This window comes from Schistocerca piceifrons, chromosome 3, assembly GCF_021461385.2.
Source record: "Schistocerca piceifrons isolate TAMUIC-IGC-003096 chromosome 3, iqSchPice1.1, whole genome shotgun sequence".
Classification (NCBI taxonomy): domain Eukaryota; kingdom Metazoa; phylum Arthropoda; class Insecta; order Orthoptera; family Acrididae; genus Schistocerca; species Schistocerca piceifrons.
This window is the reverse complement of record NC_060140.1, coordinates 691,304,714-691,331,003: the sequence shown is the minus strand read 5'-3', so window position 1 is coordinate 691,331,003 and position 26,290 is coordinate 691,304,714. Positions and strand designations below refer to the sequence as shown.

General features: G+C 39.0%; 1 protein-coding gene across 3 annotated transcripts in view; it reads right to left on the bottom strand.

Annotated features, from left to right (window-relative positions):
- The window catches only part of LOC124788123 (selenocysteine lyase-like), a 164,784-nt gene that overhangs the window by 12,532 nt on the left and 125,962 nt on the right, over nt 1-26,290 (bottom strand). For all 3 annotated transcript variants that reach the window (XM_047255254.1, XM_047255256.1, XM_047255253.1), the window contains exons 6-7: nt 17,165-17,383; nt 16,788-16,968 (exon numbers count right to left, since the gene is read on the bottom strand). In XM_047255254.1, coding sequence (XP_047111210.1) covers nt 16,788-16,968; nt 17,165-17,383 — 400 coding nt within the window. The remainder of the gene's footprint in view (nt 1-16,787; nt 16,969-17,164; nt 17,384-26,290) is intronic.

Sequence of the window (26,290 nt, the reverse complement as noted above, 5' to 3'; positions counted from 1 at the left end):
CCAAAGAAGTGATACATTATTTCAGAACAGAACCTTGCTAAAAGTCAGTTTCAGCCTCAAGATACAGAACCTACAACCTGCATGCTGTTTTCTGCACTGGGGACATCAACTCGAAGACAGCAGGTTAGTGAACTATAACAGAACCTTCGTATTCCACACAGTGCGGTGGAAACAACTATGTGCCTCACGTGTACTGCATGCACAGAACAAATGTGCTCAGTCTTGTGACAGCCAGAGCGAGAGCACCAGCAACAGCGAGTACTGTTTGTATAAAGCGTTTTTGTACTTATTTGCTGCGCTTAGCTTTTAAATAGTTTTTCTGGGAAAACCTAGCGTAGTTTTCGCGTCTCGTATTTCAGTGAGTGTTTCTTGATTATCAGAGTAGCTCATCAGAAGATTATCTTGGGAATTTGTCACCGTATAGAGTAGGGTAAACATAGTCATGTGTAGGGACTGTGGTTGTTGTGAGCGGACGCAAGGAGAATTGGCCACTCTTCGGGGGCAGGTGGAGGCTTTGTCTGTTAGGCTCATCGAGCTCGAGGCGCAGGCGTCGGCTCGTAGTGGCGTTGGGGCAACTGTGGTGAGACCTATGCCTACTTCGGTGGCCTTGGAATCACATGGAACCCCTGATGTCGCTGCATCTTCCGGCAGTGAGCATCTTACCGGTCAGCCATCACTCCAGGGTGAATGGCGGACAGTGGTGGGCTCGCGCGTGCCTGGCCGAAAGGCAAAGGTGGGATCTGGCCACGTGGCAGCTGCCTTACCCCTTTCCAACAGGTACGGGGTGCTTCCTAGTGGTGATGACATCGTTTCCGAGCCACCACAGGATGCCTCGCCTGTTGGGCCAGTGGCCGATTCTCCGGCAAGGTCCCGACAGTCACAGAGGGCGGGCCTATTAGTTATAGGGAGCTCCAACGTTAGGCGGGTTATGGAGCCCCTCAGGAAAATAGCGGGTAGGTCGGGGAAGAATGCCAGTGTGCACTCGGTGTGCTTGCCGGGGGGTCTCGTCCGTAATGTGGAGGAGGCCCTTCCGGCAGCTATTGAACGCACTTGGTGTGACTGGCTGCAGATAGTAGCACATGTCGGAACGAATGACGCCTGCCGCTTGGGTTCTGAGGCCATCCTTGGTTCCTTCCAGCGGCTGGCTGATTTGGTGAAGACAACCAGCATCGCACGCGGAGTGCAAGCTGAGCTTAATATCTGCAGCATAGTGCCCAGAGTCGATCGCGGTCCTCTGGTTTGGAGCCGTGTGGAGGGTCTAAACCAGAGGCTCAGACGACTCTGCGACTATAATGGTTGCAAATTCATCGACCTCCGTTATTGGGTGGAGAACTGTAGGGCCCCCCTAGACAGGTCAGGCGTGCACTACACACCGGAAGCAGCTACTAGGGTAGCAGAGTACGTGTGGCGTGCACACGGGGGTTTTTTAGGTTAGAGGGACCCCCCCCTTGGGCGAAACGATAAAATACCTGACGGTTTACCAGAGAGGACATTATCATCGTTGATAAAGAACGTCCGTCCTCAGAGACCAAAAACAGGAAAAGTTAACGTAATATTGGTAAACTGCAGGAGTATCCAGGGCAAGGTTCCTGAATTAGTATCTCTTATTGAAGGAAATAGTGCGCATATAGTATTAGGAACGGAAAGTTGGTTAAAACCGGAAGTGAACAGTAACGAAATCCTAGACACAGAATGGAATATATACCGCAAGGATAGGATAAACGCCAATGGTGGAGGAGTATTTATAGCAGTAAAGAATTCAATAATATCCAGTGAAGTTATTAGCGAATGCGAATGTGAAATAATCTGGGTTAAGTTAAGTATCAAAGGTGGGTCAGATATGATAGTCGGATGCTTCTATAGACCACCTGCATCAGCAACCGTAGTAGTTGAGCGCCTCAGAGAGAACCTGCAGAACGTCGTGAAGAAGTTTCGTGATCATACTATTGTAATAGGGGGAGACTTCAATCTACCAGGTATAGAATGGGATAGTCACACAATCAGAACTGGAGCCAGGGACAGAGACTCTTGTGACATTATCCTGACTGCCTTGTCCGAGAATTACTTCGAGCAGATAGATAGAGAACCAACTCGTGAAGCAAACGTTTTAGACCTCATAGCAACAAATAGACCGGAACTTTTCGACTCCGTGAATGTAGAAGAGGGTATCAGTGATCATAAGTCAGTGGTTGCATCAATGACTACAAGTGTAATAAGAAATGCCAAGAAAGGAAGGAAAATATATTTGCTTAACAAGAGTGATAGGGCACAAATCACAGAATATCTGAGTGACCACCATCAAACGTTCATTTCTGAGGAAGAGGATGTGGAACAAAAATGGAAAAAATTCAGAAACATCGTCCAGTACGCCTTAGATAAGTTCGTCCCGACTAAGGTCCAAAGCGAGGGGAAAGATCCACCGTGGTATAACAATCATGTACGAAAGGTCCTACGGAAACAAAGAAAGCTTCATCATAGGTTTAAGAGTAGTCGAATCATAGCTGATAAGGAAAAGCTGAACGAAGCGAAAAAGAGCGTAAAGAGAGCAATGAGAGAAGCATTCAACGAATTCGAACATAAAACATTGGCAAACAATCTAAACAAGAACCCTAAAAAGTTTTGGTCATATGTAAAATCGGTAAGCGGATCTAAATCCCCTATTCAGTCACTCGTTGACCACGATGGCACCGAAACAGAGGACGACCGAAGAAAGGCAGAAATACTGAATTCAGTGTTCCGAAACTGTTTCACTGCGGAAAATCGTAACACGGTCCCCGACTTCAGCCGTCGCACGGACGCCAAAATGGAAAATATTGAAATAAACGATATCGGAATTGAAAAACAACTGCTATCACTTAGTAGCGGAAAAGCATCCGGACCAGACGAGATACCCTTAAGATTCTACAGTGATTATGCTAAAGAACTTGCCCCCTTTCTATCAGCAATTTATCGTAGATCGCTGGAAGAACGTAAAGTACCTAGCGACTGGAAGAAAGCGCAGGTCGTTCCCATTTTCAAGAAGGGTCATAAATCAGATGCGAATAATTATAGGCCTATTTCGCTTACGTCAATCTGTCGTAGAATAATGGAACATGTTTTGTGTTCTCGTATTATGACGTTCTTAGATAATACAAATCTCCTTCATCATAACCAACATGGATTCCGCAAACAGAGATCATGTGAAACTCAGCTCGCCCTATTTGCCCAAGAAATTCACAGTGCCGTAGACACTGGCGAGCAGATTGATGCCGTATTCCTGGACTTCAGGAAGGCATTTGATACGGTTCCGCACTTACGTTTAGTGAAAAAAATACGAGCTTACGGAATATCGGACCAGGTTTGTGATTGGATTCAGGATTTCCTAGAAGAAAGAACACAACATGTCATTCTTAACGGTTCAAAATCTGCAGATGTAGAGGTAATTTCGGGAGTACCGCAGGGAAGCGTGATAGGACCTTTATTGTTTACAATATACATAAATGACTTAGTTGACAACATCGGTAGCTCCGTGAGGCTATTTGCAGATGACACGGTTGTCTACAAGAAAGTAGCAACATCAGAAGACTCGTACGTACTCCAGGAGGACCTGCAGAGGATTAATGCATGGTGCGACAGCTGGCAGCTTTCCCTAAACGTAGATAAATGTAATATAATGCGCATACATAGGGGCAGAAATCCATTCCAGTACGATTATGCCATAGGTGGTAAATCATTGGAAGCGGTAACGACCGTAAAATACTTAGGAGTTACTATCCGGAGCGATCTGAAGTGGAATGATCACATAAAACAAATAGTGGGAAAAGCAGGCGCCAGGTTGAGATTCATAGGAAGAATTCTAAGAAAATGTGACTCATCGACGAAAGAAGTAGCTTACAAAACGCTTGTTCGTCCGATTCTTGAGTATTGCTCATCAGTATGGGACCCTTACCAGGTTGGATTAATAGAAGAGATAGACATGATCCAGCGAAAAGCAGCGCGATTCGTCATGGGGACATTTAGTCAGCGCGAGAGCGTTACGGAGATGCTGAACAAGCTCCAGTGGCAGACACTTCAAGAAAGGCGTTACGCAATACGGAGAGGTTTATTATCGAAATTACGAGAGAGCACATTCCGGGAAGAGATGGGCAACATATTACTACCGCCCACATATATCTCGCGTAATGATCACAACGAAAAGATCCGAGAAATTAGAGCAAATACGGAGACTTACAAGCAGTCGTTCTTCCCACGCACAATTCGTGAATGGAACAGGGAAGGGGGGATCAGATAGTGGTACAATAAGTACCCTCCGCCACACACCGCAAGGTGGCTCGCGGAGTATAGATGTAGATGTAGATGTAGATGTAGATGTAACATTTCATCTGCAGTAATGCAGAGGTGTTAGAGGAGGATGATCGTTCTTAACACCAACAATCAATTCATTCTTCCTTTCTTGCCATACATGGCATCCCTGGTGGGAAAATCTTTGATGTTTGAGTGCTTTGGTGATATGAGGCTTGATTATTAGCGAGAACTGTGAAAAATTTTAGTAAAAATTCATAACATCAAAAGTGACTAATTTGCTACTAAATTATGACAGAACTGTGTAGGAACCGTGTCAAATGTCTTTGAACTGCATTTGAACTCTCTTTTGAACTTTAGTTGAACTTTGATTATTGATGCCACAGACAAATTTTTTTTATTCATGAGAACATAACATTTGTTGAGAATGAAACTGGATGTGTTGGTGTGGCAATAGTCAAAAAACCAAATACGTGTGTGCGGTCCAAGGGATTACGTTATTATTTCATCGAGAAGTTTTTGTTGTACTACGAGGCGATACTACACAACGTGGGGAGGTAGCAGTAGCAGTGTGAGTGGGCGTATTTCACGGCGGCAGATACACGCCTTGGCAGCCAGCAGCAGCGCTGAGACACAGCTGTAGGAGTGTTGCTGAACTGGGTGTTTCAGCAGCGGGAGCAGAGAAGGAACTCCTCGACAGCAGCACACACAATAGCATCTAAGAGTAAGTGTTACTGTGGCACAACAATTTAATCTATGTAATAGACAGTTGAATAGTTGTAAAATCTTAATTTGGCTAAAATTCATAAATTTTATAAAGTATAAAATGTCTGACGAAAGGGAAAAGAGATCAAGTAAATATTGATGGCAATGATCCTTCAGATCAGCCACAAGACTTGCAAATAAATAACACTGTAGATGATTTAGCAGATCGGTTGCAAAGTTCAGATAATAATGAGATTAATAATGTTTATGAAAACATTGATTCTATGTTAACTGATTGCACTGAGAATGTAGATACTGTCGCTCCTGACCACAATGACGTGGTGAATTTGGATGATGACGTCAGAGACACAGAAGAGCCGACAGCGGAGTCAGGTAGATTAAGTCACAGAACTGATTCTGCTGACACCTTACCAACTGAGAGTAATAGTCAGGATAAAGGAGTCAAGGAAGACAGAAATCAATCTATAATGTCAATGTTGCAATCATTTATAGCTGACCAAAAATTACTTTTAAAAGAACAAAAAGAGGAAATTATAGCACGGCAAAAAGAAACTGAAAAGAAAATAGATAGTGCGCAAGCAGAGTTAAAAGGCAACAAAGAAGTATTGGAGAGGAAAATAGATAATGGGCAAAAAGAAACTAAAGAGGAATTAGGAAAGAAAATGGAGAAAGCATAGGCAGGAATAACTCAAATCAATAGCAATTTCAATGCTTTAGAACAAAAGGTATCAAAACTTAAAGCTAAAACTGAAGCTTGTTCCAGTAAAATAGATAGGGAAACGAAAGAATGGGGTAAGAAATTAGAATTATGTAAGCTTGAAATAAATCAGAAGTTTTATAGTAAAGTTAAAAAGCTGAGTGATGATATGGAGGTTCAAGATTGTGTAATATCAACAATAAATAGTAATGTTACTCAAGTAATAAAGGAGCAAGTCAAGGCTCCTAAAGAATGTAGTGATAAACAAGACCAGCATTTCAGTGAGTTAGAAAACATCAAATATTTGTTTGTTGTGTTGGACATGTTATCAAAACACGTAAAACTGTATGCACTAAGAAGAGCAAGAGGTACGTCAGTCTCAGACAAAATCAGGAATCATTATGTAATAAAGGTGGGGAAACCAGATTAGATAATTAGTGATAATGGTTCACAATTTACATCCAAGTGTTGGAAAAATACGTTGTGTGATCTCGACATAAAGCCTATTTACATATCCAAATACCATCTCCAACCAAATATGAGTAAATGAATGATGAGGGAAATAAACAGACTGTTTAGGGCTTACTGTTCTAAAAAGGATCACACATTGGTAAATTATGTGGAAGAGTTTGAGAGAGTTATAAATGAGTTTCCTCACTCTACCACAGAAATACCTCCTCAGGAACTATTGACAGGAGAGAAAGTACCTAGTATTATTGAACAGCAGGCAAGTTTTCCACCGAGAGATGACCTCTCAATTACTGAAGAAAGGGTCCTAGCTTTAAGCAGGATTAAAGAGAAAACAAATAAAAGAGAAAGCAAATACAACAGGCAGGTTAAGAAAAGGAAATACCAAACTGACAAATTGGTATTGATCAAGACAAGAACCACGTCTTCTAAGATAAACTCAGAAATTAAAAAATTTCATGAATTGTATGAAGGGCCATACAAAATACTTAGGATACCACACCCCACTGCTGTGGAAGTAGCTAACACAAAAACGGCAGTAAGCAAAGGACTCTACAGTATTGTAGACATCAAAAAATACTTTGAACATTATTTGCCCTCAGGGGGCAATAGCGTTCTTTGCACTGCTAGGGAGATGATGACTACCAGGTACCCGAGTTAACTAACAACATTACTTCATTTCCTTTCATGCTGTTCGTTCTTCCTCTTCTTTCATTCTGAGCTGTATTCTGTCTTCTTTAACATTCTTCTCTATCCAAGGCTATGACAAAAGTATTACACGAACTGTGACAACAAACCCAATTATTGACAGCATAGTAACCCAGCAGGATAAACATCTGGATTGCATGGGTGAAAAACAGTCATTGATGGAATATATGTGAACAGGAAGTTTTATAACACGAAAGCATAGGATCACAGATGCACAAGCAAGAGAACACGGTATTACGTTGCATTAAGAAACACCAGAATAGCTCTAAATGACATTTGAAACATCTATCACAAAATAAACTATGGAACAATTCATTTTTAAATTTTAAAGAACCAGCAAGAATAATATTATGCATTATGTTTGAAAAATCTGACGAAAGTAGCAGATAAGTGAAACATGGGCTTTAATTATATCAGACATGAAATAGAATAAGTTTTCTAAACATAAGCTAGCAGTTACAGAAGAAGAGGATGACACCAAACCAGGTAAGTGAATATGACGAAAATTATGAGAGAATAAGATTTCGTGGCAGAAAACGAGGTTAGGAGATTACTAGTGCAAAGGTTGTGTTAAGCTTTTGGAGGTAAAGACTATATTCTTAAGTATGAATTGCCAGCGATGTACTTTCCGCTGAGGTGATTGAGTAAGTCTTTATAGGGAAGCGATGGTCCTGCCAAAGAGGTTTATGTTGTGGAGGATTATTATTTTTAGGCAACAGGTAAGTAGGCCAACTGTAGATGACAAGTGAGGACAGTAAAATTAATCAGCGACGTGTAAGTCGGGCCATTATAATGTAGTGTGGGGAAGGGGAGATGTTTAAGGCAACGTGTGAGTTGGCCCATTATTCAGGAGGTACTCATTGGCGAAGTGGTTTCCGCCAACTGGTTATGAAGTACAAGGAAATAGACGTATTATTATTGACATGAGCAAGACACAACACTAACACGAAAATCTCAAGGGACACAGACAATAAAAATATTCAATTGTGTGTGAAATCTTATGGGACTTAACTCCTAAGGTCATCAGTCCCTAAGCTTACACACTACTTAACCTAAATCATCCTAAGGACAAACACACACACCCATGCCCGAGGGAGGACTCGAACCTCCCCGGGACCAGCCGCACAGTCCATCACAGACAATACATTTACTATTTAAAGATAAGGCCACATTATATAAGGTATGTGAACAGTTCAGTCAGCCCCTACGAAATGAAGTCACATAATGCTTAACATACGAATACTGACGCTATAATGTTATGAAATGATTACAGATGTGTACACATGAATACAGTTCCACTGACTGTGTAAGTAGTAACAAGATTTATGATAAGAGAAAGGTATGGTTACTCTTACTGTTGAGTGACACAACTTTTCTGGTAGCCGAAATTTTCTTTAAGAGATTTATTCTGAAATGTTCTCTCAATATCTGTGAATCGCAACTGTGTGTCTATTCATCATTAAGAAACTGTTGAAGTAACAACTAAAACGAGACTGTGTTAACGAAATGTAGATGTAACATTAAAGAAAATAAGTCTGCGTAACGAAACAGTTATACGGCGCAGCGCCATCTGTAGATTTAAAGCGCACGATACCAGCTGTCGTCTGCATGAATGAATTGGCGAGTACGTCACATGTTGTGAATGGACACTGACCTTACGTTGCTATGGGCAACGCCCTAGCCACATGTTAGCAGTCACTGTTTACGAACGGTGGCACTGCATGTAAACAAAGAATAACGTTTACTTTTTGAGTCTATTTAGGTACATATTCATTTTGTGGTACAATCAAAAGTTTATTTCAGCATTTATTTAAGTTCTATTAGAAATCTAATGTAAGGCATTTTGTATTGTTACATGAATTGTACCGGTCCTGTACGCTGGAGTTGGAGACAGAGAATGGACTTGTCAAACCCAGCACCAACTGAGACTGAACTACGCAATGTAACACCACGGCATGGACAACGGAATCTCAAGATACTGTTGTGGATCTCATGTGTTTGTTCCTGTAATGGTGAGAGTGAAGTGCTATTTCAAAGTGTACACCAAATAGTGAATTGCAGTTCTTTCTTTTCACTCTTTGTATTTCTAAAGTGGACGTCAATTTGACGAACTGTTAGTAAAGTGTCCTTTAAAAGATGACAATCAGCCGATAATAATATATATATTAAAATTTTTATGTAATTTATCTAACAGTGTAATTTTCTTTGTGTCTCTTAAAGGACGGCAGACATGCCAACTTTCAAAGGTGAAAAATCAGGAGAATTTTAGCACTGTACTATTGTGAATTACAACACATCCCTGACAAAGTTGTAATAATTCAGTATCTGTACCTGGCACACCCATATTGTTTCGCAATTTCAGAATCGGGAAACATTTTGCGAAGCAAAGGCCCAGCGTGGTTGGCACAGTTTATAGTCAAGTTATGCTCTACAATAAATGAGGTAAATAAAGCCTCGGCATTCATCACAGAATCTACATTTTGGGGTTTACACGAGAAGTAAAGTTTCTGGTTCTGTTCTACACAATGAACACTCTCTTTGTGTTTTTTAGCTTGCACATGTTTAAGAATGCTGCATTTCCCACCATGAGCCTCTGAAAAGTCACATCTACATACACTACAAAATGCGTAAGTTTGTCCCTTCCTCGATTCACTTAAACATGGAAACTCTTCCTTATATACGTTTTTTCTGAACACTGCATCATATTTCTTCGCATCCTGCACAAAAAATAATCAACACCTCCATGATACGCAGCCAACAATTACTACAGAGTACACAAATCACGCAGCAGAACCGAGAACACAATGGTCCTATGTTCTAGACAATGGTCATGTAGCAATGACGCCAACCCTGGTGCACCGTTTCCCCCTATATCGCACTTCAAATTCCCCTAAATAATTTGTCACACTGTCGCGTAAGCGAGCGAAGGGGTGGAGAGGTAAAAGGGAATCAACAACGAAATTGTCGAGTGGAGGGGTGGGGAGGGGAGGGTAGTACTTGGTAACACTTCCTTGTAGAAAGAACAACGCTAATCACTTCGCTTGGAATGACTATCGACTACTTCTTGTCCACAATAACTTTACGATTGCACTGATGCTACCAGAAGTGGAGGAAATTGGCACTGGTTGAAAGATATTCATTTGTCTCCGAACACTGCCAACGATAAGTTCCTTACTTCCTTGTAGATATGAAGCACGAGCTATGCCTACTGCCGCTCCCGACAGCTACCGCACAAATCTTCCAAATTAACACAGACAAGTAGCAGCCATGCATTGTCATCCACCAATATATCGAAGGGGCAGGATTTTCAAATAGTAAGGAAAGTATTGAAACTTCTCTGAAAATCGGGAGATCGGTCTTCACGCTCGGGAGATCGGGAGGAAGAAGGAAAAATAGTGAGTCTCCTGCTTAAATCATGAGAGTTGGCATGTCTGGGACAGCAATGAGCCGATAATAGGTGATTATTTTTTGAGGTGCTATGTGTTTAGGTAACTTCATAACTTTATTTGGTGAATTTGAAAGACAGCTACGAGCTGATTTTTATTCTGTTTTATGTGATTTCCTTTGAAAATTCTCTTGTTTCTCATATGTTTTGTGTAATCATATAATGATATGCTGTTTGTAAAATGTTGACTTCTTGTTCAAATTATTGTGTGATCAGTAGATGTAACTTCATGTTGATAATGTTTGTGGTGTAGGGCATCACTGTTTTGAATTTATTGCAGTCATCATATAATTTTCTTATTCTCAGATTTTGGAAGAGTTTACTAATAATGATGGGGAAAATATGTAAAAGCCATCTCCATGTATACGTGTTGATAACAAAGTAGGGATAGTGCGAGAGCATGGCTCTTGAGAGATTACCTATTAGTTTACAATTCTATCAAAAATTTGATTCAATTTATTTATATATTTCCAAAATTGTGTGTTTTCTTCAAGAACATCCCAATTTTTGGAAATCGCAGAAGGAAGGGGATGTGTAATATTTCTGGCTTAGTCAGCCGTCATATTAGGCTCCAAGAAGCTGTTCCCAGAGCAGTGGAGATGCAAGAAGTATATAGATGACGAAATGTGGTGTGAGGTACCTGTGACAGATGTTAGATTCGGTACCATTCCCGTGAGAGCGACCGCCTGCATAATGTTACTGCTCTGTGATTGGCTGCTGTGTTCGGAGCAAGGGCACCAGGATGTTAAGGTATAGTTGTTATTATTAGTTAAACCACTCATTGGAATGACTTCACTTTTTAATATAAACATCTCTCAACAGCTGACTACCAATCAGTCATTTTAGAATTATTAAAAACAATTTAAATAAAAAACAAAAGACTGATGAAATTGCAGACGAAGCACTTCAGAAGCGTTCGGATCACGCCTTTTCTGGTATGGCGTGAAGTGTTTCGGGATGTTCGGCACTCTGGATTAGATAGTTGAGAAGAACAGACATGTCTGTCATAGGATGTGTTTCCAATTTTTATTTACGTTCCTGTTCGTCACTCTGGATTAGGTAGTCGAGATGTACAGTCATGTTGTCTGTGGCAGGATGTGTTTGTCAGTATTCAGTATTAAAAGATTCACTTTGGTAATCATGAGGCACAGACACGTGCCACAAATAGTGTAAAGATACATTTTCATATACATTGTAGTTTGCTGTATCAGAAGGTGTTGTATTATGATCTAGTAGTCTTCTCGAGTGGCTATATTAAAATACGTGAGTGGCATCCCCAAGAAGTGATACATTATTTCAGAACAGAACCTCGCTAAAAGTCAGTTTCAGCCTCCAGATACAGAACCTACAACCTGCGTGCTGTTTTCTGCATTGGGGACATCAACTTGAAGACAGCAGTTTAGGGAACTATAACAGAACCTTTGTATTCCACACAGTGCGGTGGAAACAAATAGGTGCCTCACGCGTATTTGCATGCACAGAACAAATGTGCCCAGTGACACGTCATCTGCAGTAATGCAGAGGAGGTAAAGGAGGATGGTCATTATTAACACCATCAATCAATTCATTCTTCCTTTCTTGCCGTAGATCGCAGACAGCGAGCCGAAAGATATGAAGTGTGGGAAGACCAGCAAAGTTTTCTGTCAAATGTAAGTTCCAAGAATTTAGCGACGTCTGCAAACAGGTCAACAGGGCCTAGATGTAGGGAAGGCAGAGGAAACTCCATACGACGCCAAAAATTTACACAGACAGTCTTATTGGGAGAAAAGCCGAAGCCGGTTTCGGTGCTCCATGAGTGGAGGTGGTCGAGACATCCTTGAAGACGTCATTCAAGAAGGCTGGTCTGTTGAGAGCTGTAGAAGATCACAAAATAGTCCACAAAGAGGGAGCCCTAGACATTGGGAAGAAGAAAATCCATAATTGGATTTATGGTGACAGCAAACAGTACAACACTTAGCACAGAGCCCTGAGGCATCCCCTTTTCTTGGGCGAAAGTACAGGAGAGAGTAGTGTTCACCTGCACTTAAATGTGCACTCTGTCATACATTCATGAATGTTATAACCCTGTTGTAACCAATTCACTTTGAAGTTGCAGTGAAGAGGACCTCATTAACAAGATACAGCATGTGATTTGATTGGCGAAAAGCATTTATCCACAATAGAAAATTATAATGAGCAACATACTACACGGAAGACCGGTGAGTGACAAATACATAAGACATAATAAACTGCAGCATCCGTGATCAGTGTAATAGAGTAGGAGCAATATTTGTAGACTCAAACAAGTTTATCAGCAACAATTTTATAACACAGGATGGTTTGCATCTAAATAGGTTAAGTTCCGTAACTTTTGGCAAAATGTTTATTGACTTGTGCAAAATTATACTAAGCAAGGGAAACTAACAGCCAGTGACAGGCCTGGGGAAAAAGGAACCACATTAAAAAAAAAAAAGAAGAATGATGTTCATGGAAAGATGTGTTTAAAACTATAAGTAAGTGTAAATCTTCATTCTTAATGCACAGGAACATAAACGGCCTCATTGCAATGCATCAACAAGAGAAAATCACCAAAATTGATGAGCTTCAAATTATTCTTTCAGAAGGAAGAAATATTGAAGTCAATTGCCTAAATGAACACTGGCTTAAGAAAGATTCAGCCACAGTTTTAAACAAATTAGAAAACTTTACAGAAGCTAACAGTTTAAGTACGAGAAATGGAGCCCATTGTGGCTCCTGTATGTTGGTTAACAACTCTTTAGAATATAAATAAGGGGAAAATCTTAATTTTATGAACAAAGAACTTATATTTGAAAGTTGCTGTGTAGAGCTGGAACAACATAATATTATTATTACCTCAGTATACAGGATTCCAGGTAGTGATGTGACTGAATTATTTTTAGAGACATTCCAGTATCTCCTACATAAACTCACAAAAGAAAAGAGGAAAAAAATATTAATTGCAAGCTTGTCAACGAGGTTTGTTGACTTTATTGAAGAATAAGGCATTAGAATAAATTTCACTGATTTCACCAGAGTAATTGACAATATTTTAACAAATTATACATTTAATGACAGTGTCAAATTCTCTTTAGACCTACATGTCTCAGATCACTTTGCTTTTTTACTGAATTTCTAAAAGTAAATAAAAGAAATGAAAGAAAATAGAAGGAGATGTTTCAGGGAAAGATAGTTCAGTGGAGAAACCATATACTTGTTCTGTTGTACTGGTCATTACAACATGAAAGCGCATGTTCAAAAAATTTTGATAAGTTTTTTGAACAGCTTTTTACATGTTTTCAATGAAATTTTTCCACCCGTAGTCTACGGTAATAAACTAAAGTGGACTACAACTTGCACAATACTATCTAGTAATAGAAAGAGACAGCTACATACTGAGCTGAAATCCAGTAACAGTCCTGATTTCATTAACTATGTTAAATCATATAAAAAGTATATTTAGGAAGGTTGTAAAAGCAACAAAGAAAATGGAAAATACTAATTTTATCATCAAGCACAGAAATAAATCCAAGGCAGTATGGACTGTTGACAAATCTGAACTAGGAATCAATCCTAACCCCTAGGAAAAGTCTAAAATAAATATACAAGACAAAATAATTTTAAATCCTGCCCAAATACCAGAAAATTTTAACAATTTTTTTAACGGTAAAAAAATCTGACGTTGATGTAGATGTAGATCCTTATCAAGATAATGTACATTTACTTGGGTCAAGGCAGAGTAAGAATCAGAATCTAATTAAATTTGACAAAATAACAGTAAAAGATGTAGAAAAAACTACTTTAAAACTAAGACATACAAATTCTGTGGGATGGGATCAAATACCTACCAAAATCATCACAGCAGCTTCAAACATAATAGCACACCCACTGTCTGAAATAAGAAAGCTAATTTCCAGACGCTCTAAAATATGCAGAAGTGAAACCATTATTTAGATTAGGCTCTAAAGAAGATATGAGAAATTACTGTCCAATTTTCCTTCTTCCTGTGTTTTCGAAAACAATTTTCCTTCTTCCTGTGTTTTCGAAAATAGTTGAAATGATCACAGCAATCTAGATTCAAAATTTTTATTGCAAATTTAATATAATCTCAAAAAATAAAGTTGGCTACCATAAAGGCAGAAGTACATTTTATGCAACTAATGCATTCATAAATAAAGTTAGTTCCACCTTACAAGGGAAACTCCCCATCGCACCCCCCTCAGATTTAGTTATAAGTTGGCACAGTGGATAGGCCTTGAAAAACTGAACACAGATCAATCGAGAAAACAGGAAGAAGTTGTGTGGAACTATGAAAAAAATAAGCAAAATATACAAACTGAGCAGTCCATGCACAACATAGGCAACATCAAGGATTGTGTAAGCTCAGGAGCGCTGTGGTCCCATGGTTAGCGTGAGCAGCTGCGGAACGAAAGGTCCTTGGTTCAAGTCTTCCCTCGAGCGAAAAGTTTACTTTCTTTATTTTCACAAAGTTATGATTTGTTCGTTCGTTCATTGACGTCTCTGTTCACTGTAATAAGTTTAGTGTCTGTGTTTTGCGACCGCACCGCAAAACCGTGCAATTATTATGGAAGTAGCGAGCTATATTTGCTGGATTCATATTGCCCACGGAATACACCTCACGTATTTAATGCACTCTCGTCAAAAGTAGCGAACAGTCAACTGCCAGCCAGGGAGCCTCGTTAGCAGGAATACTCTCTCTTCCGTGCGCTGTAGTTGAGTGACGTCATGTGTTTCGATGTTTGTTTAGGTGTAGCGTCCCCATACTACGGCGCAGTTACCTCGCATCGGATGGACAGATAATAATTGTCTGAAAATAAAAAATTAAACTTTTCACACGAGGAAGACTTGAACCAAGGACCTCTCGCTCCGCAGCTGCTCACGCTAACCATGGGACCACGGTGCTCCTGAGCTCACATTGTCCTTGATGTTGCATATCTTTCGCATGGACTACTCAGTTTGTGTATTTTGCTTATTTTCTTCAGTTCCACACAACTTCTTCCTGTTTTCTCGATTGATCTGTGTTCAGTTTTTCAAGGCCTATCCACTGTGCCAACTTATAACTAAATCTAAGGGGGGTGCGATGGGGAGGTTCCCTTGTTAGATACATCACAAAAAGCTGCAGGGATCTTCTGTGACTTATCCAAAGTGTTCGACTGTAGGAACCACTCACTATTATTATATAAAATGCAAAAATACAGAATTACAGGCAGTGCCTTACAGTGGTGTACGTCATATTTGACAAAGAGATAGCAAAGGGTACTCATAACATCAGACAAAGGAAAATACTCTTTGAAATGGAGAATTATCTCTCAGGGGTTCCACAATTCTAGGCCCAACACTTTTTCTTTTTTACATAAATGACTTACCCACAAATGTAAATCATCATTCAGTTTTATTCTCTGATGACACATCAGTACTGGTATTAAAAAAAAAAAAAGAAACCTCTAGAAAATCTTGATATTTGGTTCCATCTAAATGGCCTAAAACTAAATATTTCAAACACACAGCTTATGCAGTTTAAGAAAAAATGTCAAAAATAAATGATACTCATATTGTGCATGGAAGTCTGGAACTAAACAAAGCAGAATGTGTTACATTCTTAGGAATGCAGTAGGACAGAAATATAGCATGGTTGTCTCATATAGACTATTTAAAAAATAAACTGAACAGCCTGGCATTTGCTATGTCAAACTTAGCCAATGTCACTGCCATAGACACGAAAAAGGTAGTGGGTAGTGTACCATAGCTACTTTGAGGCAAAAGTAAGAAAAGGTATTGTCTGTTGGGGAAATGCTAGCAATTTGACAAAAGTATTAATTTTACAGAAAAAATTACAAGGAACATGTGTAGTGCAAAGCCAAAAGAATCTTGTTGGCCACTTTAAGAGACCTAAACACATTAAGTGTTCGCTCACTGTAGTTATATGAAATAATTCATTTCAGAGTCCGCGTGACGGACTGTCAATCCTAAGGGCCTGGGGTTCGATTCCCGGCTGGGTGGGAGATTTTCTCCGCTCAGCGACTGGGTGTTGTACTAATGATGAGGTACTAAACTGAATTGGGGTTAAAAGGAGTGTTTAATGCCTAACACTACTAAAAGAAGGAATTCATTAATAGGGCACATCCTGAGGCATCACAGATATTTCTAGGTTGCTGTTCCGTAACAATTTTTGCCATCTTGTTTCCCCCTGCCGTACCTCATTATCATTACCATCATCTAGACTTCTAAAAGTATTTTTTTGGCAGTTAACTACTCAAGATTTGCATATTTTTGTCTTCTGTTAGACCTTCACTGTTGGTATATGTCTGACAGTGTACTACTGTAATCCAGGTAATATTTCCTATAACTGTCTCCTCTCTTGAAGGGTGACAAAGCCTTAAGTTCCACAAGCATGAACTTATGACTAACTTTCCGCTTGTTAAAGCGATTTCTTCTGCTACATACCTGACAACTGCCCAAGAGCATGGCAGGCAGAGCCAGTGCTGGCTCTCAGCCGAGGGCACTCTGCCAGTATAGCAGGGCCCGTCATCCCTTGTCGACATACAGAGACACTACATGTATTTGGAAGTCTTAGGGATGTGACTTTAGGTCGACAATTAAATTCAACCATGTTTCCAAATGTTTCCTGAAAATTACAGATTAATTCACTTTTGTGGAAGTATAATTTTAGACTGCAAAGATGTCTGGTACTCTTAAATGTAGTATCTACTATTGGAAAATAACTACAGCATTTCAGTTATTAATATCACAAATACATTTACTAGTGTCAGTTGATGACTGTGAAACAGTTTACCCATAAGCTCAAATGTGAAACAATTTACCTCTAACCTCTGCTCAAGATGGTCTCTGACTTGTTGCATTTTGGAAGTAAGTTCTGGAAGTAATTTGTGTGCAAGTCTAGCAGCTTCTCCTAAACCTACTGCCATTGCAACATTTTCAGTGCCTGGTCTAATGCCTTCTTCTTGTCCACCACCATAAAGTAATGGTTGTAGTGACTTCTTGTCTTTTGCCACTAACGCACCTATTCTTGGTCCATAAAACTGCAAACACAAATACCCATTATTGCAACGGAAATATTTATGAAAGTTTCATCAAAAGCATATTGGTACCTAACAATTAATGAGTTTAGTACTACAGTAACAAATCTAAAGCACAAGAAAAGATATACAGATAGCCTCAATCAACTGCAAAATAATTCATGTGACTTTCTTCCAAATAAATCGTTTCTACAAGATATGACATTTATACTACAAGCAAAATTATACCACTCTAAAAGCCTGTGACACTGAAGTGATAAAACATGTTCAGAAATCTGAGAAGAATAATGATGAAGTAGAGGGAAGAGACTAACCTATAATATCTGAAAAAACCACAGAGGAAGTACACAGAAGTTTAAGGTTAGGTCGCATCTTTCAGCCATTGCTGCTTCATTTGTCAGAGAGATCATCAATGCACACTTACACAATGTCATTTGGGGATGATTGATTCAAATACTAGTGGTGGAAGAAGGTTTCAGCATCAGTGTCTGGTCAGAAGGGGGGAGATGGATGTGACATGAAGTTACTGATCAGGCACTGACCCCGGAGTCCTATGTTAAACATGAAACCTCTCCAAAGTATCTCATGGAATGACAGCATGTAACACAGTTTATGACAATCCATCAGTCAGATGGGGACATTAAATTTCAAATCCCCGGTGGTGCTAATGCAGACGGAATAGGCCACTGTTGGCACCCCGTCTCTCTCTATGCAGTCATCACAGTCACTCTTGACACACACTTGCACATCAGACACAGTACACACAAAAGCTGAATAAAGGGGATTTCATTGAAATGTTTGTATCACATGTTAGCCACATAGAAAGTAACATAATACTTGTACACTGAAGAAGTTGTGAAGCAAGAGAGAGAAAGCCTCAAGAGGAGGAATTGAACTACGGGAGGAACTAATTCTAATTCTATCGTGTACACATGACTTCCATTCTTGTCAAAAATAAGCAACACTTTGAAGAACTGCTGAATAGAATGAACAGCCTAGTTCACAAAAAAATATTGGTTATGGATAAGCATATCTCAATCAACATGTACAAAGAGTAGTAGAAAGAAGAATAATTATTAACTCAACACAAAAACTGGTTTAGATATAGTAGTAAGACATTTCTTTCTAAGCAGCAAGATTACACAAAACAGCTGAAAGAAGTGTAGCAGATAAAGAAAAGGTTCTTCAGCAAAAGAGCTCTGCAATAATGAAAGACTGAGATACAATAGTTGAAAAAGTTACTGGAAATGTACCTGTAGACAAAGCACTGCATGGAGGTGATATGTTGGCTGTAAGAATATAAGAGAATACAATAGAACAATGAAAGCGCTGCTGCAGAAAAATGTTAATAAATAAATTGACAGGTAACATAACAAAATGAGTAGCTACTAGAAGGTATAGACAAGGAAGTGAGGGTATGGAAACATTTGATCGCAAGATGAGCAGTTTAGTAGAATAAGCATCCAGTCATTCAAGAACAGTACTGGATGATTCTTCCTAACTTGTGCTACTGCTTTCATTTCTATATTACTACCACCCCAACCCCTAAATAACATTTTTTTTATTATACACTTTGGGTTCTTCTCCAGGCTGCTTAGTACAATGTGTATTCCATACAGAAACGTGAAGTTCAAATATGAAAGCTAGGAGGCACACAGGCATAAAATTATATTTCTTATAAACTGAACAATGAATGCATGGATGAAAGGGATGCAGTCAGGTTACAGAACATAAATACAGTGGGACTTTGATTTTATGTTCTCCGATTTTACATTTTTATGATTCTACACCATAAATTGGTAGCCCATGTGAATATCTACATTTCTTCCTAGTAAGGTTATTGTGGAGAGGGGAGACGTGAGAGGGGAGACGTGAGAGAGGAAATGCTGATGTAATCCATGATTGGTGTACCAACACAGCTTGAAACATTCAGCTCCATCACGCAGTTATGATACAACTATTGCTGTGTTGCAGCAGCAATGGAAAAACAAAAGAGTTGACGTGATGCGTTCTGGACCGAGCCAATACGTGACGAAGGGGCCCAGCCAACACCTTCTCTTGTGCCACTTGTAACTCAGTCTCATCTTTTCGCATGTATTTTGAATTTATTGTATTCAACAACAATATCAATCATAAACGTTTTAAATTCAAACCCTGAGTCTTGAAGAATATTCTCGGTCATAATCGAGGAAACGTCACCCATTGCCGGCTAATGAAACCTTATTAGCTAGCAATTTGTTAAGTCACCCAGTAGCAAAACTGCCACCACACCACACTACACCACACCACACCAACACACGTAAAATGAGGTCGCCTACTGGTTGTGTGGATAGGGGGAATGCCCTTCAACGACAGGCGTACAGGTATAGCTGAAAGCATTTACTGAACTGCTGAAAAAATACTCTTCATGCAGATGATGTGCTATGATCAGAGATGTCACATGGAAAGAGAACAAGGGTTTTGTGATAGCACATTTTAAAGACTTTCGTGTTCAAATCTGATACAGTACAGTTGCAACAACTACAAGCACTATTCATGTATATACTTTGTGTCACACACACACACCACACACTGTAGATCGTAAAGATCAGCAGCAGTGATACAGGGAATGAAGCGAAACTGTAACACCTGAGCTTTCTTTCAAATTTACATTTTACACGTGTACAGAAATTCACTAACTGACTTCTAATAAGCTTGTAATATTAACTGAGAAAGTAAACTCACTTTTTCATGTGTGTTTCTCTCATCGCGCCTAAAATAATGCTTTAACAGTGATGAGCATATGAAGTACAGCTTGTGGGAAAAGCAGTAAACAACAACAGCAATGGTGACAAAGTTTGTCATTAAGCACATGTTCGCATTCATGCTTACGGTTTAACCATTTCGCTGCTGTGATGTTTTTTGTTTAATTCAACATGTTCATCAATTTCTGCCTTTTTCCGGGTGAGCACAAAGGATGATCTCTCAAAAACGTACGTTTTGAATGTATAATTTGTGGTCATAGCACGTCAGAAAAAGCTCAATTACCTTGTACGCAGATACCAATTTCAATTTTTTTATGAGTTTTTACTTGCTATTATATATCAGTGATTTTTTAATAACTGATGAAATTCATTACCACAAATTACTGCATAAACAGTGTATTGTGCATTTAATTTCCTTCACTTAGACAGATTTTATGCAAAGTATTGGAGAAAATTGCAATTTTTAATCATATATGCCAATTACAGGTGTTGTTACTCGTATTCTGCGTTTTCCTCAGTATAGCATTTTTTAAGTCTGGACCACATGAAAACATAAAATAGAGGTTTCATTGTATTTTAATTCTGGCACCAATGATAAAATTAGAAAGAAAATATTGCACCCAGGCTCTAATCATCACAGGCTGCTCTAGTTTGTTGTTCCGACACAGTAGTATGTGGAGTATTAGTTTAAGCCAAGAATGAACTGGACAAGTTAGGTACAGCCTTGGAAATAAGTCTGAGAAAACTGTTGTACCATTTAACACTTCAGACTGATGTATTCGTAGCACATGTTCAGAGAGCTGCATACAAACTCTAACTGAAACCTTATAAAGCATGAACAGTTCAGGTACTGCTCCTCAACATCATTACTGAAACCGGCTATTTCAAGTCTGCACATAATGGAGAGGTTGATCCTGTAACTATCTATTTTTATTACATAATTTTCTTGTCTATCTGTGTGTCTCTTGGGTACAAATTTTGAAATTTATTTTACACTAGCTTCTGTATGAGCCAGATACTTTAAAATTTAAACACAGCTCAGAAATGTCTTACAATATTAACCCACTTTCTTGTCTGTCTGCTACATCTACAGGGAGGTGGAGGTGAAAACTGTTGGTAATGCCTGAAATCTCAGCTGCCCTCGAGTACTGGCATACTGTAAGTCTAAAATCAGAATGCATTACAGACAGCATGATTGGGATTCTAACATGGCTGCTACATGGCACTACTACAAATGTGAGTACTAGTGTGATTTATAAGATGCTGGCATCTTGGCTCTGCAGGGTAACAGCCAATTGCTGGCTAATTCGTGACCATGGCCCAACAAAGTTGGCAATGCCGCAGCTCTGCTCTGCCTTCAATTGTGTATTTCTCCTAGCCGCAAACAGATTCGTAATCCCTTGTGGATAGTTCTGAAAATCTGTGATTGTGAATTTTTAATAGCTATGGAAGTACTTGTAAGAATTATAACAAAAAACATGCAGCACACACAATACATGCGGATCGAACAAGAGGGAGAGGGTGGGGGACAGGGTGGCAAAATCCCTGGGGACCAAGCCCCATCGAGAGGCTCATGTCTCACGGGTTCATCACTCTAGGGTGCTCAGATGGCAAATATCAGACTGCTACTGTACAATAAATTTTGTATCGTCTAATGAATAAAACACCTTACCCCAGTAACAGCATGGCCAGTCTAGCTCTTCTTTTGACTTCAATTCTTCACTTTTATTATTCTTACAGATCAACAGCATACAATTCTTTTTTTGTTTAATCTCAAATGCACAATACTTTTTTTTCTTTAGATGATGTGTGCTCAAATGATCTTACAAAGGAACTGAACACACACTTTCTTTAAATGTTGTTGAAAATCCTACCAAAACATTTCCCCAATAAACATACACGGCGACAGCTGTGTAACACTATTATCATTTGGTAGGCTTGTTAACAACATTCATAAATAAGACACTTCTGTCCTCATCACATGGTGATTTTACATGCCCTACAAAGAGTCATTACTGACAATCTAATGTCATGACATGAAACAGTGAGGATTTTAGATGACAAATTTGGGTTTTAAGGAAATATTCAAAGATGACAGATGATCAGGTCTCTAAGTAAAGCAAGTTATTTATCAATGAATACCATGTTGATGTCACAACAGACTCCCTCAAAGAAATGAAATTTTAAAATTTTATTTTTGTGGGTGTCCATAGCTTCAACATGTTTTGAGAATGAAAACATTGTCCAAGTAGACTGTATTAAAAAGTAATTAAATATTTGAAAACAATTCACACTTCAAACATAGAATACTATTAGACCTCTTGAATAAGATGCATGGGCTTAAAATTTCAATTTCATTTCCAAATGTATATGTAGCTATGTACATTCTTTAACACTCTTCCAGAGAATGTAACTGTAGCAGCAAAGTCATTCAGTTCTCTAGCTTGTGTTAAAAATTGCACCCCAACAACTATGCATCAACAACATCTCACAGATTTGGGGACCTTGGCAACTGGATATAACTGGGCAAGGCAGTCAGACTTTTATGCTGTGATTCAAACATTTGCTGAATGAAAGGCTCGCAAACAGTCGCTGACAGTGTTATAGGTAAGAAGGTTACAATATGCTACTCCTTGCACAATTCATTGCAGTTGATATGTGATGTGCTGATGTCTGTTTACTGAAATGTGTGGGCAAGCGAGAGAGAAGCAGGGTTAGAACACTATCACAGTGTTAGTGGCACCAGACATTTCGTCACTGTACAAACCAGTATAATACTCAGCCCTTTTTTCTAAAGAGGAGTTAAAGTATGTTAAATCAATTTAAAAAAAATTAAATGGATCATACACATAGTTTACAACAATTCATTATTAAGTGGCATCTGAAGTTGAATTTGTAAGTTTGTCGGTCTTATCGGTTTCCTTTTATGGCATATGGGCCTCGGTCCAGCTGTCATTCAGTTCCCTAGCTCTGGTGGTCTTGGGTTCCTGATAACCGGCTTCACCACTACTTTTCAAACCAATATTTATCACTATTCTTTCAGTCTCCTACTCCATGAAAGCATCATGGTGCTGGCAATCTTTCTTGATACATTTAGGTTTTGCACATTCACTGATGATTCATCAGATTGGTGTGTTAGTTCTTTCAAAGCCACAGTTGGAAGGTGTATTGTAATAATTGTTTCTAGTTTTGTGAAATAACAGAGTGTATGAAATTAAATAATTTTCGTAATACACCAATATCCAGCACATCGTTTTAAACTTGTACTGGGCTGAAAGAAACTGTATATTGAAGAAAAAAAAGTGCAGAAAGGACTTCACTGCAAAATGAGTGTGAAGTTTAGAGTCGATCTTAGCAATGACAAATCACGCAAGACTGCTACAAACTGTTTTCTCTCTACGAGATTATTGTAATTAAATAGTATGAAAATTGAAAATATATTTATAAATGTTATTTAAATTTCTAGCTACCACAGTCTATTCTAATTCTGATTGAAGATGTATATGGAAATCAGAAAAGTGAATGCATAAAACGAGCCCAGAGAAACTTTACCTCCTGGAGGCAGGAAATTGAACTTTCAGTGTCAGTCCTGTAACTAGGAAGCCTGTCAATCAGCACTTTTGTAGAAAAACAGTGTTACATATTTTAGTACCTTAATCTAGGTAAATAAATTTCATAGACGATATTCTGTTCTTGTAATGACAAACAAAGTTCAGTAGTTGGTTCTTTTATGGTAAGAATAATCATTACAACAAAACCAGAATAACCATTAAAACAAAACCACCAAAAATTAGACATTTGCAGACACAGCATTGTTGATAAGTAGCTGTTATATTCATGTCCTCTGTGACATAAGAAAATCAGGAATAGTTACTCTGCTACACCCTTATATAACTTTTCTCCTATGTGATGGAACACTTTGAGTGATTTCTTCAGGGGCATCGGCTTTCTAAATACAACCCAATGACATGTCACATACTGCATAATTTCTTTGAATGTTTACAGACTGTATTACACGTAAAAATGTATCCTACATGCAAGTGAACATAGTGTTGTTAACAGCAGTTCGAAGTTACATACATGTATATGATCACATGCTCTGATTCAACCTACTGCACCATCAACAACTAATAGTTTATTCGAATTCTGCTGACAGTATCTCATGCAATGTATAGTACCACAGTATAAATTGCATTTGTGAACATACACTAGGTGACAAAAGTCATGGGGTACCTTCTATTATCATGTCAACCTTCCTTTTCATGACATAGTGCAGCACCTTGATGTGGTATGGGTTGAACTAGTTGTTGGAGGTCCCTTGCAGAAATACTGAGCCATGCTGCCTTGATAGCCATCCATAATTGTGAAACTGTTGGCACTGCAGGATTTTATGCACAAACTGACCTCTTGATTATGTCCCATAAATGTTCAATAGGATTCATGTCCAATAATGTGGATGGCCGAATCATTTGCTCAAATTGTCCAGGATGGTTTTCAGAGCAATCATAGACAATTGTGGCCTGGTGACAAAACATCGATGTTTGGGAATATGAAGTCTATGGATGGCTGCTAATGGTGTCTAAGTAGCCAAACATAACCATTTCCAGTCAATGATCAGTTCAGTCGGGCCAGAAGACCTAGTCCATTCCCGAAAACACACCCAACACCATTATGGAGCAACCACCAGTTTGCACAGTGCCTTGTTGACAACTTAGGTCCATGGATTCGCGGCATCTGTGCCACTCTCAAACCCCACCTTCAGCTCCCACGAGCTGAAATCGGGACTCAACAAACAAGGTCACTGTTTTCAAGTTGTCTAAGGTAAAAGCTGATAATGCTATGAGTCCAGAAGAGGCACTGCAGGCGATGTAGACAAAGGCACTCATGTCGGTCATCTACTGCCACAGTCCATTAATGCCAGATTTCGCCGCACTGTTTGCTGTACATACCACATCAATTTCTGTGGTTATTTCACTCAGTGCTGCTTGTCTGTTAGCATTGACAACTATAAGCAAATGCCACTGCTCTTGGTCATTAACTGAAGGCCATCAGCCACTGCATTATCTGTGGTGAGAGATAATGCCTGAAATTTTGTATTCTCGGTACACTCTTGACACTGTGGATCTCGGAATACTGAATTCCCTAACGACTTCCAAAATGTGATGTACCATGTGTCTAGCTCCAACTACCATTCCGCATTCGAAGTCTGCTAATTCCCATCATGTGAGCATAACCACATCGGAACCTCTTCACATGAATAAACTGAATACAAGTGACAGCAATGCACTGCTCTTTTGTACCTTGTGTACACAATAATACCTTCACCTGTAGATGTGTGTATCACTATCGTATCTTTTTGGCACCCCGGTGTATATGATTAGTGTTTAATAAGAAATTATATGTATTCTATATTTCATCCCAATGAATATTTTTTGTGTGTCCCAATATTTCCCAAATTATGTTTAAATCACGTCAAACCTTCTTCAAAATAACAATAAAATTGGACTGCTATATTTGAGGGTGGTGCTGTATCACATGTTCCACCTTGGTCCAGTCCTGGCTCTCAGCAGCCTTGATTGCATGTGCCCTATGTTTGTTTGAACACTTACAGATACTTTCATAGCTATTAAAAAAGAAACAATCACAAATTTTCAGAACTATCCATAAGGGACTAGGAAAATTTATTTTATACTTTTTTAGTCTCATTTAAAACTTGTTATAGTAGAAAATTATTTTTATTTAAATAATCATTCTACTGTAGCAAGGCTGCATTAAGTGGGGTACATAAATTCATAGCATAACTGATGTTGACATTCTGAAAATTGTTGGTTACATCAAAGAATCTGTGCACAATGTGAAAACAGAAAGTGTTGTTTGCAGTTAGCGCAACATTTATTATTGAACAATTCTCACCTCACTGAACTGTAACGTCTGGTAAGTATGCGAACAATACACTGCAAACATTTTTTGAGAACTAACAACTAACAAAAAGAGCTACTGTTATCTCATGTGTGTGTGTGTGTGTGTGTGTGTGTGTGTGTGTGTGTATGAGGTTTACGGGCGCTAAACAGCAGGGTCATCAGCGCCCAAACGCATAAAAAGAGGAACACATGCAGTGAAGGGACTAAGATGGACAGCGAACAAGGGGAGCAGCTAAAAGACACAG